This window comes from Mus caroli, unplaced genomic scaffold (assembly GCF_978045245.1).
Source record: "Mus caroli unplaced genomic scaffold, Mus_caroli_1 scaffold_17, whole genome shotgun sequence".
Lineage (NCBI taxonomy): Eukaryota > Metazoa > Chordata > Mammalia > Rodentia > Muridae > Mus > Mus caroli.
The window spans coordinates 26583952-26599820 of NW_028227272.1; the positions used below are offsets into that span (position 1 = coordinate 26583952).

The window sequence follows — 15869 nt, forward strand, 5'->3', positions numbered from 1 at the left end:
TATAAACTATAGAAGGTAAATTATAGAAATTACCTTCTATAATTATTAATCCATAATAGTGATTTGTATCAATTAGTATCTGTATTATATATAAAATAGCTTCTAAATGACTATTTCTTGAGAGCAAAGAATTCAAGCTCTGGACAGTGTTCACTGGCAAAGATATGTTTTGACATCTGAGGCTATGCCTGGTCCATCTGTCTCTTTGCTGTTCTGCACACTTAAGAGACTTAGAGTTGGGGAAAGGTACATAGTATAGTGTCAATTTTTTTTTCTGTGTCTAATTCTTGTTTTCTCCTACTTTTTTTTAGGAGGTAACAGTTAATTTCATCTATCTTCACATAACAGTGCTTCAGTAGCAGACTTGGAAGGAGAGTGAGGTGTCACTAGAAAGTATTTCCTGGTAGTCTAATCGCTCTGATCATATTCACTATACAGCTGGGCTTAGACAGAAGCAGTGACTCGGGGTGGGGCAGTTAGCTAAGTCAAAATTACTTGATAGTTCATAAGACGAGTATTAGTGGTAAGTAATATTAACAGATATGTACCAGGTATGTCCAGCCTTTTGACACTGTGACACTGGAGTGCTCTTCAAAGTTCACACTTAAAAACTGCATAATTGACTTACCAAAAAAACCAACAACAACAAATGCCTCACACAAATGCAGTATTGTCCCTAAGATTGTGATTTTGTGCCCTGCTGCATGTGAAGGCTGGACACACCTTCAGGCTCATATAGGAAGCCTTCTGTAAAGTCAGTTGTTCTTGTGTGATCTGAGCAGTTGGGGGTTGGAATACATGATACTCAAGATAAATGAGCAAGTGGATAATGCTGTTAAGTTACTTTTTCTTATGTAATGACAAAAATTATGGGATAATGAAGATGGTTGGTAGGTGACTTTGATAAACTTGTCAACAACCATAAATAAATAAATTTATACATATATTAAAATATATATTTTAAAGATATTTATATCTTAAAAAATAGCTTCTAGTTTTATGAGTACCTTTAATACTGTTGAATCTGGAAACATGTTGAAATTTCAAGCTACCTTCATCCTTTGATTTGCTATAAAGCAATTAGTTTCATTTATTTTGTCTGATATTGATAGTAATCATAGTATCAAAACTAAGAATAAAACAGAATCCCCAAATTTTATATCAATCTTTCTATTACTGTAATGCTACTCGCCCCCATATTATTTTGGGGACCTCTTTTTTGATTACCTAAGTTCTTGGGTTATGTAAGGTGAACCCACAAACTAAAATTTGAACATAACATTAACCAGCATCTTTATATTAAGAGATTTTCTGACAATACAAAACATGGTGTTTTTTACTATTTTTTTTTAATCTGAAGCTCTGAAGTCCTGGTTTAGGTTGTTGTAATAATTACTAGCTTTCTTACCTTTAGTTTTATGACTTTAGTCTAAGCCCATTGTTTTTAACACACTACACTATTCAAATTGGTGGTTCATTGGAACTTGACTGTCCTAATTGTTCTGATTGAGAAACTATCGGTCTGGTGTCACTGTTGATCCATAGCTGTCTTTCCTCTGTATGTCTCAAAGCTGGCCTTCTCATAGGCCAGGAATTTACAACACAGAGGCCCCGCCCCCTACCCCACTCAGCAGCACCGGCCACTCTGTGCAGTAAGGCACAGAAGACCACATGGGTTAGGATTAGGACACATGTGAACGCAGTATAATCAGTCTACCAGCCTAATGATTACCTTTAATGATTGAGTAGAATCAGGGTTAGAGAGAAAAAAAGGTAATGTGGCCCAATCTGGCTCTTACTTTTCAGTTTTCATAATAACTGTATTGTCTCGGTATCTTAACTATGTTTTTTTAAGAAATTGGTATGTGCTCAGTTACTTTCTCAGAGCCTATTTCTATGTCAGAACAGCTCATAAAAAGTGAAAATGCAGTCAAATTATTTGTGTAGTGTTTCAAGTCAGCAGCATACATTAGTGCACATTGGCAGTTTTATAAAGGGTTTTACCAAGAAATCCAGGAACCTGCCATGCCAGCTTCCTTGCACATGCCTGTCAGTCTAGTTTCACTCTTTTTGAAACTGGCTGGCTGGATGCTGAGTCAGCAGTTACTGCACACTCACTTTTTAAGCCATGCTGTTTTGCTTTTCTGAGACACCCAGTTTTACTGAGGGGAAAAGGAAGTGCAGTGCAGAGCCCACTTGCGGGATGGCACTCTAGGTGTCTGGGTTACCATTTTTGTTTTAAGCTATCCATCCCTCCCTGTCTTGCATCTGTTCTTCTGTTGTGCCCTTTGGTTTAACATTGTTCTCCCTCCCCAATTTTCCTCTTCTCCTCATTGTAAACTCATGGCAGGGTCTGCTTGGTGAGCTCATTCTCTTACAACAGCAAATTCAAGAGCACGAAGAGGAAGCACGCAGAGCCGCTGGCCAGTATAGCACGAGCTATGCCCAACAGAAGCGCAAGGTGATGGATGGTTTAAGGGGCTACTGATGCATCACACTAACCAGCCATTCCTGCCAAGGTCCTAGCACCCTAGTCTGTTAGTGGACTCCAGTCATTGGAAACTATTTCAACAAAGTCAATTAAAAAGATACATCATAGCCCTAAAGTGGGTAGTGTAGCCAAAGCCCAACATATAAGCTCCAGTATAGCAATCTAGGTTATCTGTGAAAGTCTATACATTTGCATTTAGAGTGAAATTATGAATAGTTGTTTATATGATACAATTGATTCACTCCAATAATTGGATATTGAAGCTGTTTGAAATCCTTAAAAATGTGTTTTTAACCATTAGATCAAAGTTCCATAGGGTTGGTCCCTCTATCCTGTACAGACTTTTATCACAGTGAAATAAGTGTAATGATTATGCATTTATATGCAGAAATTATCTCTTAAAGAATTTTTAAAAATAATATCAGAGACGTATTAAAGCTGTGTACAAACTGTGTTCAGGATAAAGAATCAATCATATAGTTAGCTCCTCGTTTGCTCTTGTATCTAAGTGAAGGGATGTTATAGAGCCAGGTTTAGGACAGTGCTTCTTCCGGCTAATCTTGGTGGTGGTTAATGCTTGAGAGTTCTCAGCATATTGTCATGTTTGCTTAATGTCATTCCTGCCTTTTCTCAGTTCCGGGGCTGTGCAACCACTGACTGTATATTGTTCACTTTCCAATGGATGGATAAAATAAGTAGAAAAAGAAAACAAGTTCTTTCATCTTTGTGGTTAAAGGAGATTTAGATGGGCAGTGGTGATGAATACCTTTAATCCTAGCACTTGGGAGACAGAGACAGGTGGATCTTTGTGAGTTCAAGGCTAGCCTGGTCTACAGAGCAAGTTCCAGGACAGCCAGGGCTGTAAAAGTAAAGCCCTGTCTCAAAGGAGAGAGAGAGAGAAAGAGAAAGAGAAGAAAGAGAAAGAGAGAGAGAGAGAGGTTCTTGACTTGAGGAAGGTCTTATTTAAACACTCTGTGTTTACATATGTTGTGAGTATATCATTTCAATATTCTAAGAACGCAGATGCCTTCACTAGCCATCCATACCATAGCTTTGTCACAGAAAGAAGTGGGAGGAGAGTTTGTGTGTTCTGGAATGTTACTTAGAAATATGAATATGGTACCAATTACAATTTGGTCTTTTTTCATAATGATAAAATTGAAATGAGGCCCATCTGTCTGACACTGTAAGATGTAAGATGCGGCTTAAGACTATACTAATGCTTCTAATTCTGACCATTCCAGAGATACAAGTAATAAATCCTGACTGAGTTTTCTGAGAGTCCAGACATGAACGCTCAGTTTAGGCCTGCTTTACAAGTCTGCCTTCAGACTTAAGGACATCTGCCACTCCTGGTCTATTTATGTAGTTACTTACATGGCCCTGTAGTTTTTCTTTGGCAGTTTGTGAAGGATAGTAACAGAAGGATAGGACAGTGTACTTCTGTCTGGTTTGTTTGTAAAGGAACACCTAGTGGGACACCAACCAGGGCATGTTCCTGCCCACTGTGTAGTTGCCTTGTGTGAAAGTTAATGGGCCTTTAAAAATAATTCATGCTATTCCATAATGAGCCCATTCCCCTTACTATCCTGAAAATCTAGTTCCTTATCTTGTCTTTCTCTGCTCCAAAAGTTAGTGCAGAGATGACATCAGCTCTTCATCATCACAGTCAAAATCTGTATTCCTGAGATTTTTATCATTCTAGGCATTTAAGGTCTACATGAGGCCTAAAATAAACCATAGGCACTTTTAAGTCCTTTAAGTAATTATTTCTTTGTTCTTGAAAATCTAGGTCTCCTTTTTTAAATATTTTGTTAGAAGTAAAATGTTTGCCTGTATTTTCTGAGCAAAAGAGATAACCAGAGTCAGGAGGTGTTGGTAGTTTTCCTCCTGTGAATATGTACACATACTTCTTCAGATTCTTAGATTTCAAAACAGCCACAGTGACTTACTAGGAGGAATAAGGTCTAAAGTCAGTGTTGTTCTCATTTGGAGCTTTGACATGAGCTCATCGTGCGGGAAGATCCCACCCGTTCTCCATTAGGTTCACAGCCTTGGAATTGTAGAAATGCTCTGGCTTCGTTCCTGTCAGGGTGACTTTAAAATTCATTCCCTAGTAAAAACAAAATATATTATACAGCAGAGCATGTCTCATGTTATAAATAGCTGTGCTTTACGAGTAAAGCCATTGGAAGAAAACTTACCTAAGCTGTCTAAACAGGTAGCCGGAGAGAGCAGGCCTCACAAGCATGAGCTAGGTAGCAGTGTCCCAGTGCTGGGGCGGCAGAGATGGGCTCCCTGGGGCTCCCTGGCCAGCCAGCCGAGTCTAACTGGAGAACTCTAAAGCAGTAGAGACCCTTTCTCTAAGGGGGTGTATTGTGTCCCTGGCCTTCACACACATGGACACAGTCATACGCATGCTCATACACACACACACACACACACACACACACGCACGCACGCACGCACGCACGCACGCGTGCGTGCCCATGTGCATTAAAAATGACTACAGTAAATGACAGATTAGAAATAGTTCATGCAAGTCTCTAAGAAAACATATAAACGTTATATTCACACCAATTTTTAAACCTAAGATTTTCATCCTAAATCTTAGGGGAAAAATGAAATCTCAGTTCTGTCTATACCACCTACTTTAAAACACTAATTGTGATCCTTTTTAAATGAAGCAGCTAGGAAGTATGCCTTTTTTTATAATATTCTAATTAATTGTTTTGCCTTCTTATGTAGTCTTTTATTTTAACCAACCTATTAAGTTAACCTTTAATGTCCTTGACTTATATTAACATTTTAACTTTTTAATTTAATTATTTTAGTTCCTTAATTATTATTCCACGTGCTGAGTAGCATTGACTATTTTATGGTAACTCAGGGTATTCCTATTTCAGAAAATCTCTCAATTTACATTTAAAACCCAAAGCTGATCATGATGGCAAACCCCTTAAAGCCCAGCACTTGGGAGGCCAAAGCAGAGCAATCTCTGAGTCTGAGGCCAGCCTGGTCTCCATAGTGAGACTCTGCCACAAAGAAGAAGAAGAAGTTAAGCAAAAACAGTTGAGAGTAGTAGTGCTTATATCCTACAGTAGATTTGCTACAGTTGGATGAATATTTAGTAGAAGAAAGCCAATCACAGTACTTTTGAAATGAACCAGGAACTTAATCTACATCACATATGTTTATGATCATATGTTTAACAGAATGATAGCATGCCCTGTGATCCTAATGTGGAATGCTCTGACTCGTATTGGTCCTTTAGGCCGTGGGCTCTTCGACTTGCCTGGCTCCTCCTCACATTTTAAGAGACTTAATAATTCTTGTCCAGTCTACCTGAGTACACATAATTAAAATGAAAGTGGAACTGTATCAGCAAGTTTCTTCCCACTCAAGGCTAAAAACAAAATTTCTGTTACAGAATCTCATTTCAAAATAATTTTAGGTTTCAAACATATACATTTAAGGAGAAAAATATATTATTATCCATGAAAAAGGGAGGATTTAGAAATGTTATTTAGAATTTGGAGTTTAAAGTCTAAAAATAACATTTTGTAGCATGGACAAGATTATTATTAATGTCTACCTCAAAAAAGAAATCATTTAAGAGCTGAGGAAGACAACTCAGTGCCCTGTTAAGAAGTCAGTGCACACTTGTGTGAACTTGCCATAAGTGACATCATTTTCATTGTATTTTCTGTTTATTGTATTGTGACTACTTTAAACTCTGTTATACCGTGATACTTGGTAGCTTTTAAAATAGTTTGTCTTAGAACTACCAATAACAATTTGAAGTAGTTTGCACAATACCTGTGAGTTTTATTTTTTATATTCAAAAAAGCTTTAGTTGTTTAACTTGGTTTCCTTTCTACAGATACCTGTGTTCTGTTGAAAGTTAGCTGGTGTTGCATTGGGATTGGATTTAAAGACAAGCCTCTGGCTCCACTTGACTCTCTGGAGACGCCAGTTGTTTGTTCTCCGTATTTGTTACGCACATCTCTGCTGATAGTGAGGGAGCTGAAAGCTGCTCTGTAGAAGATACACTGTAGCCAAAGAGCTTTTTCAGTGCCTGGATGCAGTAACATGTATGCTTTCCCCGTAGATGTTTCTGGGAAAACGGTAGTACTCATGACATTAAGCTCCTGTGCCTTAGTACAGAGCAAGCTCCTGATAGAGTAAGCCCAGATGTTCATCTCCACTGTTTCTAACGAGCCTTTCATAACAGATGACTAGCATGGTAACAGGACAGTGACTCCTTAATGCTTCTATTTCATAAGATTTTGATGAACTGTTTTTATTGATAAGTTTTTTATCTTAAATAGTCACTTGATTTAAATTTTATTTTAAATATGCTTATACTATTAGTGCTGCTTTAAAACTTCAACTTATTATATATTGTATGTAACCCTAATTAATCTATTTTAAATATTTAGGTGTCAGACAAAGAAAAGATTGACCAACTTCAAGAAGAACTTCTGCATACTCAGGTAACTGTAGTCAGTAAGAGCTGAGCCCGGGGTATCACAAATGGGGGCAAGCACTGTGACAGTGAGCGGCAGCTTTAGCCCCAGCAACTTCTCTAGGGATGGAGACAGTATGTTCCTTTTCCGGCGGAGCAAAAGTTGAAATACTTAATGTTAGGCCCTTACCTCTAGCAGTAATTTTTATATCTACAAAAGCTAATTGGGAAATAGGGAATAAAGAGGAAACCAAATGAACACCAGATTAACTCATTTATTTAGAGTCCTATTTGGAGTGAATCTGATTTTAAAGATAAACTATTGTGGAGGGGGAATGGGTGAAAGTATTTGTCCTTATGTAATCTAGTGCTTCTATTGTCACTTTGCTAGGCTAGATACAAAGTAAGGAAATTTGAGACTTCATATATTTCTGATAAGTCCCCAAGTTTGTTTGTTTGTTTGTTTGTTTGTTTCCTTTCTTCGTTCTTTCTTTCTTTCTTTGAATTCTGAAATCAATATAAATTTTTTCCTAAAGATTTTTCTGGTGGTATAAGCTGATCTTTTAGGGATTGATGATAAAAATCATTATTTAAAAATCAGTTCTATATAATGTAATAAGTAGCTACCTTTCTGGTATAAACTTTTCCAACAGCAGTTATTCTATATAAATAACATATAATTAAAACTTATTTTTATAAGCCAAAAGAGATACTTATCATCTTGGATCTTTTTAGGGAAAACATACAAGAAGAAGCAATCTGAATGAAATCTGAATGAAATCCTATAACTATTCTGTTTCTGGTGCACGGCTTTCCTTGACCTGTCATGGAGTCCCATGTATAACTGTACTAGGAGAGCCTGTGCTTTGGCTGGCCCCTGTCTTTCTTGAGGCCAGTGTGCCATGAGTTAAGACTCCTTACCCTCCTTACTGCCCACATCACAGCACCCTTACAGTGTACTCAATAAGCTATTCTATTTATTTATTTATTTATTTATTTATTTATTTATTTAGGTTTTTCAAGACAGGGTTTCTCTGTATACTCCTGGCTGTCCTGGAACTCACTCTGTAGACCAGGCTGGCCTCAAACTCAGAAATCCGCCTGCCTCTGCCTCCCAAGTGCTGGGATTAAAGGCATGTGCCACCACGCCCAGCTTGCTATTCTTTTTAAAAATTAATAAAATAAATCTCTGGTCTCTGAGAGACCAGGAGTGGTCCCTGGAGCCATAACATCAATATTCCCTGGGAACTTATTAGAAAACCGGATTCTTGCCCATCCTAAACTCTCTGAGTCAGAATCTCCAGCAGGCAAGGGAACTCAGCAGTCTCTGGGGCATTTTGAAGCTCCCTTTTTATGGTTTTGGTTTGGGAGAGGGTCTCGACATGTAGCTGAGCTGGAACTCAAATCCTCCTGCCTCAGTCTCCTAAATGCCTGCTCACCACTTTGTTTTTAAAGCCCTTAGGTAATTATGATACAGCCTAAAACTTGAGACTTGCTTGTTCTATACAAGCGTGCCCAAACTTCTGACTACCTAGTTGTCTACAAGGTTCACGCTGAAGAACCACACAGTCGAGTTACAAATGAAATCACACAAACACAGACAAAAAAGAATTATGAGATTTTAAGATTTATAATTTTGTGTGGACCTATATTCATATCTGTCCTCAGGTTGGACATGTGTGTCAGCCCATTTACACTTCTAGTGGCTGCAGTTTGACACTTCTACCAAGGGAAGAAATGTAGATTTTCCCCCAAATTATTCCATATTTACAAAGAAATGTTCTGTAGAGGTAAACCCTGCACTCATGCAGATCCAGTTGTGAACCCTTTGTGGCTACACCATCGTGTGGGGAGCACATGATGAGATGGGCCGTGCGGTCATCTCCACCCCTGTTAGTGATGCTCACAGAAAAGAATCACAGGCTATATGTGAAGTTGTTCATTTTCATTTAAAAGGGTTAAAATGAGAATTAATTTTAATGTATGTGAGTACTCTATCTGCATGTACACCTGCAGACCAGAAGAGAGCAACAGATCCCATTACAGATGGTTGGGAGCCCCCATGTGGTTGCTGGGAACTGAACTCAGTACTTTTGGAAGAGCAGACAGTGCTGTTAATCACGGAGCTATCCATCTCTCCAACCCCTAAGAGACCCTTTCATGTTTCCAAAACACTATTTCAAGATTTCAGTAACTGTATATGGCTAGTGGCTGTTTTCTAAACAGCAAAGAAATGCTAGAGGTTATAAATGCTTTACAAAATGTTTATCATACAGGCAAGTAGTTGTACTTGTGCCATGTCACGAGGCCCAACTTGTACATTCTATAAGGACAGTACTTTGGTTTCCTGTTATTTACCATTTTTTCAGGAGTTTAAAACCTAAAAAGTCTAAGAAACGTTTCCCACGTTGAGAGGTATAAGTTGTACATCTAAGCATTCTGCTGATTATAGGGAAGTATGAGTCTTAATTTTTTAGGAGATGACCAGTTTGAACAGCTTGCCTTGAAAAGCAAAGTGTGTCGCCATTTTGCTACTTTGAAATAACAACCTGCAGTAAATTGATCTTCTTAACTATATGTTTTTATGTCAGTACTTTAGGTAGAAACAATGTGGAGTGTAGAAGAATGTAGGCCACTTAACTCAGACAGACGTGTTTAAATGCTTTTTCCTCCCACACAAGGTGACCTTAGGGGAGCTACCAGGTGTCCCTAACCTTCTGCTCCCTGCCTGTAAAGCATCTACTTCTGTGGGCCATCCCATGAGGCAAGCTTAGGTGTCACTTGTTCATGTTGTATATCATACCATCGTTGTTAAAATAATGTCCAAATGAGAATAATTTAAGTTTTAGCCATAGCCTTGTATTGAACAGTTTATTTTTGAAATCATAGAAAATATTATGTCTTAAGGATAGACCAAACTTCTTTAACTTCTTAATTTTGTTATTTTTAAATTTTTTCTTCAACATAGGAAGCAAATAATTATAAGTTAAATGCTCAATTATAATGGAAAATTATGGATTTCACTGCTTGCTTGAAATAATCACAGTTTTATTTTCTCTATATTGTCATAAAGATTTTAAATGTAAAAATAATAAGTATAACTATTTAGTCATATAATTTCAGAATTTTGGGAAGATTTTAATTAGACTTAATATTTATTTGCTTGCCCATCTGTTTCTTACACGGTCCCGTGTGTTGTCCTGTTACAGTTAAAGTATCAGAGGATCTTGGAGCGCCTGGAAAAGGAGAACAAAGAGCTGAGGAAGCTGGTGCTGCAGAAGGATGACAAAGGCATCCACCACAGGAAGCTCAAGGTGCTCCAGACCATTAGTGGGTCCCAGAGCGCTGACCTTGACACTGGGGGGCGGGGGGGGGGGGATAGTGGACCTTTTCAGTTATCTTTTTTAAAGTTTATTATGTGTACGGGTATTTTGCTGGCATGTATATCCATGCAGCACTTGCATGCCTGGTGTCTGTGGAAGCCAGAAGAGGGCCTCAGATCCCTGGAACTGCAGTAACAGATGGTTGTGTAAGCTCCTGTGTGGGTGCTGGGAAGTGAACCTGCGTCCTCTGGAGGAGCGGCGTATGCTCTAAACCACTGAGCCATCTCGCCAGACCCTAAAGGATGAAACACTTTAATAAATTAGGAAGCATGTATCATCTTTTCACTTCTAGACGTTGTAAATAATTCATAACTTGAAGTTTCCAAATCCATCATATATTATGCCCATAAAAATCTTCATATTTTAAGAGGACTTTCTTGTGAATCAGTCTATTTTAATAAAATACCTAGCTTATCTTCAGGCTTAATTTTTATATTTATGAAATTGAGATTCTTTTAAAAACTTTTTAAAAATTATTATCTGTGCACAAATATGTGTATGACATGGATGTATGCATGTCTGTCTGTCTGTCTGTGTGTGGTGGAGGTGATTCTCCCTTCCCCCCTTTACTGGGTTCCAGGAATTGAATTCAGGTCCCCAGGCTTGTGTGATATGTGCCTTTATATGCTGAGCCATCTTGCCTGCCCCAAATTAGGATTTGTAGTCTGCTGAATACTTACGTGACTCATGCCACTGTTGCATCGATATATTGTTAATTACCGCTATCGATAATACTATCACCACAGACTCAAGCAACATGTGTTAAGTTGACTTGTTCTTTTAACTTGAAAGTTTAATGCAGTAATCATTGTCTCAGTAAAAATGAGTTGCTGCAGCATTAGAGAGTCACAGTGGATCATGCCACATGTTCTAGAACCAAGCTCTGAAGATGTCTCTCTAGTTTAACAAACGTGCTGTAGTAACTTTGGCTCTAAGTCATCAGCACCCAGTGCATGAAAGCCTAACTGTTTTACAAGCGCTCCTGGCCTCTGAGAAGTCACACTCAAGTGTTAGGAAATAGAGTTGCCTTAGAAATGATGTTTCCCTCAGGAGATACAATAGTTATGCAATGTGTTTATTTTTAGAAGACATGAGAGCAGCTATATGCCATTTAGGAGTCTCTGTAGTAAGAGGCAAAAGTGTGCTTAAACTTGCGTAGTGTTCCCACTAACCTTATTTAGTAAGTTCTTGCTGGGTACCCTTTGTTCTCAGTGTGTGTGTGTGTGTGTGTGTGTGTGTGTGTGTGTGTGTTCCTTGGCTTACTTGAAACTGTTGTATTCATGATTCCATGCTCAATCCTGGTGTCCAAAGAAAAGCAATGGAGGACATTTGTCCTTTGCTTGCATTGCAGCCTTCCTGGTTCTTAGGGTGCGTCAGCTCTCTCGCTTGAACACTGACCCCTGAGCACTTCTCTACTCTGTTCCAGGCTCTCACACGCCCGTGCTCCCTGCCTGCTCTCACATGTCTGATCCCTGCCCTCTCTCACACGCATGTGCTCCCAGCCCAATACTCCTTCACCTTCTTCTCTGTTCTCACAGAGCCTAGTCTTGGCAGAGTGTGATTTCTCTGTTAGTTGGTCACCTGACCGTGTATTTGACTCTTATGGTGTTAATGGTTAACTCATTAATGTTAATAGGCTTTCTCTTTTACTGTCTAACTAGATTATGAAATCCTAAATTAATAAACTGAAGAAGTGACATTAATTCTTATACTAGTTTTACTATGAAAACATATAGTAAGAAAAAACAATGCAAATTTGAATGCATCTACATTTTCTCTTCATGTATCTGTGGTCTTTGTTTTTATTTTCACTGACTTTTGCTAATTTTAATTTTTTTGCAGAAATCTTTGATTGATATGTATTCTGAAGTTCTTGATGTTCTTTCTGATTATGATGCCAGTTACAATACACAAGATCACCTACCACGGGTAAGGGGAAATAGACCGGGACCTGCTGTCAGCAGGAAAGTTCTTTCCTTGTGTCATAGTAATTTCTGTATTTCCCATGATACCTCAGATACTAAGCATTGCTTCGATCCTTATTTTGGAGGCCATGAAAGCAAATATATATGTTTTGGAAGAAAATTGTCAGATATTTGCCATTATACATTCATTATAGTGTTAAAATGCCTAGGCAAAAACTGTATACGTATGGATGAAATTTAGTCTAACAGAATCCAAAAGTATGTTTGTAAAATGTAAACTGGCTATGGAAAATATTTGTGGAAAGTTAATGATCTGGTTTTAGAAATAACTTTCAATTAGCATAGTTTTCTAAACTAAAAATTTGAATGTAAATAGTGGAGCCAATTAATTCTTTTGCTATATGTATCTCCAGAGTACCTACATGCATCAAACTTCATTCTTTCAAAAAAAAAAAAAAGAAAAAAAGCAAACAAACATTTTTTTGGGCTCTAAATATCTTAAAATATGTTTTAAATGATAACATTCAAACCCTACGTACATTTAACTTGGTATCAGAAGAGAACTAATGCGTGATCCTTGTCTTGTGATAGGTTGTTGTGGTTGGAGATCAGAGTGCTGGGAAAACAAGTGTGCTGGAAATGATTGCTCAGGCACGGATATTCCCAAGAGGGTCCGGCGAGATGATGACGCGCTCTCCAGTGAAGGTGGGAAGGGAGGTGTCCGACCGACGGCCCTCAGAGAAGCACTGCTTCAGACTTAGCTAAAGGGGGCTCTCACACAGCCTTGGGGGTCATTCCTACTGTGGGAATTAGTAGGGGGCACAGCCAGGGGCACACACATGTCCAGAGATGAGAAGGAGTGAAGAGAGGTGGGAAAGGAAGTGGCTGTCTACGTGACATTGGAAGGCCTCTTGATGTTATCTGGAATAAGACACACAAAGAGGCTGCTCTCAGAAAATGAGAATATTGCAAGTGGTGTCATCAAATGTAGATAGTTTCCTATAGTATTTATATGCCGGTTATCATGATCTGTTAAGCTAGAAAAAATGGTAGGAGGAAACCATTACAAGAACAGAGTCACTGGGATAAAGGAGTTGTGTGTATGTGTGTGTGTGTGTGTGTGTGTGTGTGTGTGTGTGTGTGTGTGTATGTGTGTGTGTGTAGGGGTGTGTGTATGTGTGGAGGTGTGTGTGTGTGTCTGTGTGTGTGTGTGTGTGTGTGTGTGTGTGTGTGTGGAGGGGTGTGTGTGTGTATGTGTGGAGGGGTGTGTGTGTGGAGGTGTGTGTGTGTGTGTGTGTGTGGAGGGGTGTGTGTGTGTGTAGAGGGGTGTGTGTGTGTGTATGTGTGGAGGGGTGTGTGGAGGTGTGTGTGTGTGGAGGTGTGGAGGGGTGTGTGTGTGGAGGTGTGTGTGTGTGTGTGTATGCGTGTGTGCATGTAAGTAAGCACGTGCAATATGTGAAACCGCTAGCAACTCACCAATAGAGACAGGAAGAAAGTAAATGGCTGTACACTCTTTTATTAAGAATATTTATCTTTAAAAAAAAAAAAAAGAATATTTATAGCTAGGCGTGGTGGCACACGCCTTTAATCCCAGCACTCGGGAGACAGAGGCAGGCGGATTTCTGAGTTTGAGGCCAGCCTGGTCTACAGAGTGAGTTCCAGGACAGCCAGAGCTACACAGAGAAACCCTGTCTCAAAAAAAAAAAAAAAGAATATTTATTCAGCTCTTAATATGTGCCAGCCTGACCTACCAGGCATGAGTAAACCTTTGACATTGTGGTATTTTATATATATATATATATATATATATATTGTGGTATTATATTGAAAGCTGTGCAGCCAAATTACCAAATAAACAAATATCTTGATGTTTTAATTAAGTTTATTTTGGTGATAGGTCACCTTCCTGTGTGTGATACTTCAGGAAATTAACCTGGGAGGCAGGTTGCCTTCAGACAAGCCATTGCCTGCTGCTTGATAAACTCCTATTTGTGTCTCCTGAGAACAATGAAATTGGCAAATCTGGGCTTAGCATTTTGGCTTCTTTAACCCAGCTTTCTGCTTGGTTTCTAAATATCCCTGTCTTGAAGGGACATAGCACATAAGAAGAAGGATTCATTTTTTGGGTGATTCGTTTTGGCAGTTTATTTTTTGCTAGGATCTTAGCACCTGAGGTGCTAACACCCTGAATTGCTTTAACACCCTGAATTCCATTTTTTTTATTTACTTGTTTGTGTTTGTTTGTTTACTTATTTTGGTCTATTTGACAGTGCAATCGCCATAGAGTTTAAGCTTTTCTCTTAGCCCTTTGCCCAGCACCATAGATCAGCAAGTACTCCAAGGAAAATAGCTATAGCCAAGGCCTTTGGGATAGTTCTTCTAACAGCTGGTTTCTCTTTTCTTGTGTAACTTACTTAGCTTATCTCAGTGTAAGCAAATACATTTTTTAAAGATTTATTTATTTATTTATTTTTAAGTATATGAGTCCACTGTAGCTGTACAGATGGTTGTGAGCCACCATGTGGTTGCAGGGATTTGAACTCAGGACCTTCAGAAGAGCAGTCAGTCAGTCCTCTTAACTGCTGAGCCATCTCTCCAGCCCACAAATACATTTTTAAAGTTAAATAGTATAATTATGATACCTTGGGATATATGCATTAAAAGTTAAGGGACATCAAGTTTGGAAGCCCTTGTAAAATGACTCGCTGTCACTGCTGTTGCATTGCTATTTCTCCCCAATGCCTCTCCTAAGAAGTTTGTTGTGACTCCTGGCAGCCAGGGTCAGTCTGTGCTGTGGTACCGTAGCTTTGAGCACACTCTGCCTGTCTGTGGGGTGAGATCTGAAGCAGAGGCAGTCAGCCCTGTGTTTCCCCATCTGTGACCCCATCTGTGTAGTGAACTTACTGAACAATGGTGGCTAAATGAACTGTCCTGTCCCTGAAATCGTCTCAGATTAAATGCTGGCTTCTCTTTGAACTCTTCAGCTGTAGAGAGCTGGCTTCTGTTCTTGGTTGTCTTCAGCGTATTGCCCAAAGGCAAAGGCAGCAGCACCAGGTCGCAAAAGACTGAGAAGCCCCAGTCTCATTTCACACTGGCAGTGCCGAGCAGCCATGCTTGCCTGCACCTGAGCATACCATGAAGGTGCACTGATTGGCCCTGTCTGGACTGTCCAGGTGCTCTGATTAATGTCACTGTAAGCGTAGCATTGTGTATGTCTGTCCTTGCAGGTGACTCTCAGTGAAGGCCCTCACCATGTGGCCTTGTTTAAAGATAGCTCTCGGGAATTTGATCTCACCAAGGAGGAAGATGTAAGTAGACTCCATCTTAGGTTCATCTATGTCGCCTTATAACCCCTGTGTTCTCTAAGACAATGAAGTGGAGTATTTGTCATGATAATGTCTTAGGACTTTGTTCTTTTCCATTAATAGCTTGCAGCATTAAGACATGAAATCGAACTTCGAATGAGGAAAAATGTGAAAGAAGGTTGTACTGTTAGCCCTGAGGTAAGGCCAGCAATTCATTTCAGCCAAGATTTGGGTTTTTATGAAGTTTTTATGGATATTAATAATATGGATATGGATATTAATATGATATTTAGATTA

The 15869-nt window shown here is 39.0% G+C and overlaps 1 protein-coding gene across 4 annotated transcripts in view; it reads left to right on the top strand.

Annotated features, from left to right (window-relative positions):
• Positions 1 to 15869, top strand: part of Opa1 (OPA1 mitochondrial dynamin like GTPase) — a 73830-nt gene that overhangs the window by 14169 nt on the left and 43792 nt on the right. For 2 of the 4 annotated variants that reach the window (XM_021185471.3, XM_021185472.3), the window contains 7 exons: positions 2351 to 2461; positions 6934 to 6987; positions 10169 to 10273; positions 12185 to 12271; positions 12859 to 12972; positions 15495 to 15575; positions 15696 to 15770. In XM_021185471.3, coding sequence (XP_021041130.1) covers positions 2351 to 2461; positions 6934 to 6987; positions 10169 to 10273; positions 12185 to 12271; positions 12859 to 12972; positions 15495 to 15575; positions 15696 to 15770 — 627 coding nt within the window. The remainder of the gene's footprint in view (positions 1 to 2350; positions 2462 to 6933; positions 6988 to 10168; positions 10274 to 12184; positions 12272 to 12858; positions 12973 to 15494; positions 15576 to 15695; positions 15771 to 15869) is intronic. The other 2 variants (XM_021185473.3, XM_021185474.3) reach the window with 1 other exon arrangement.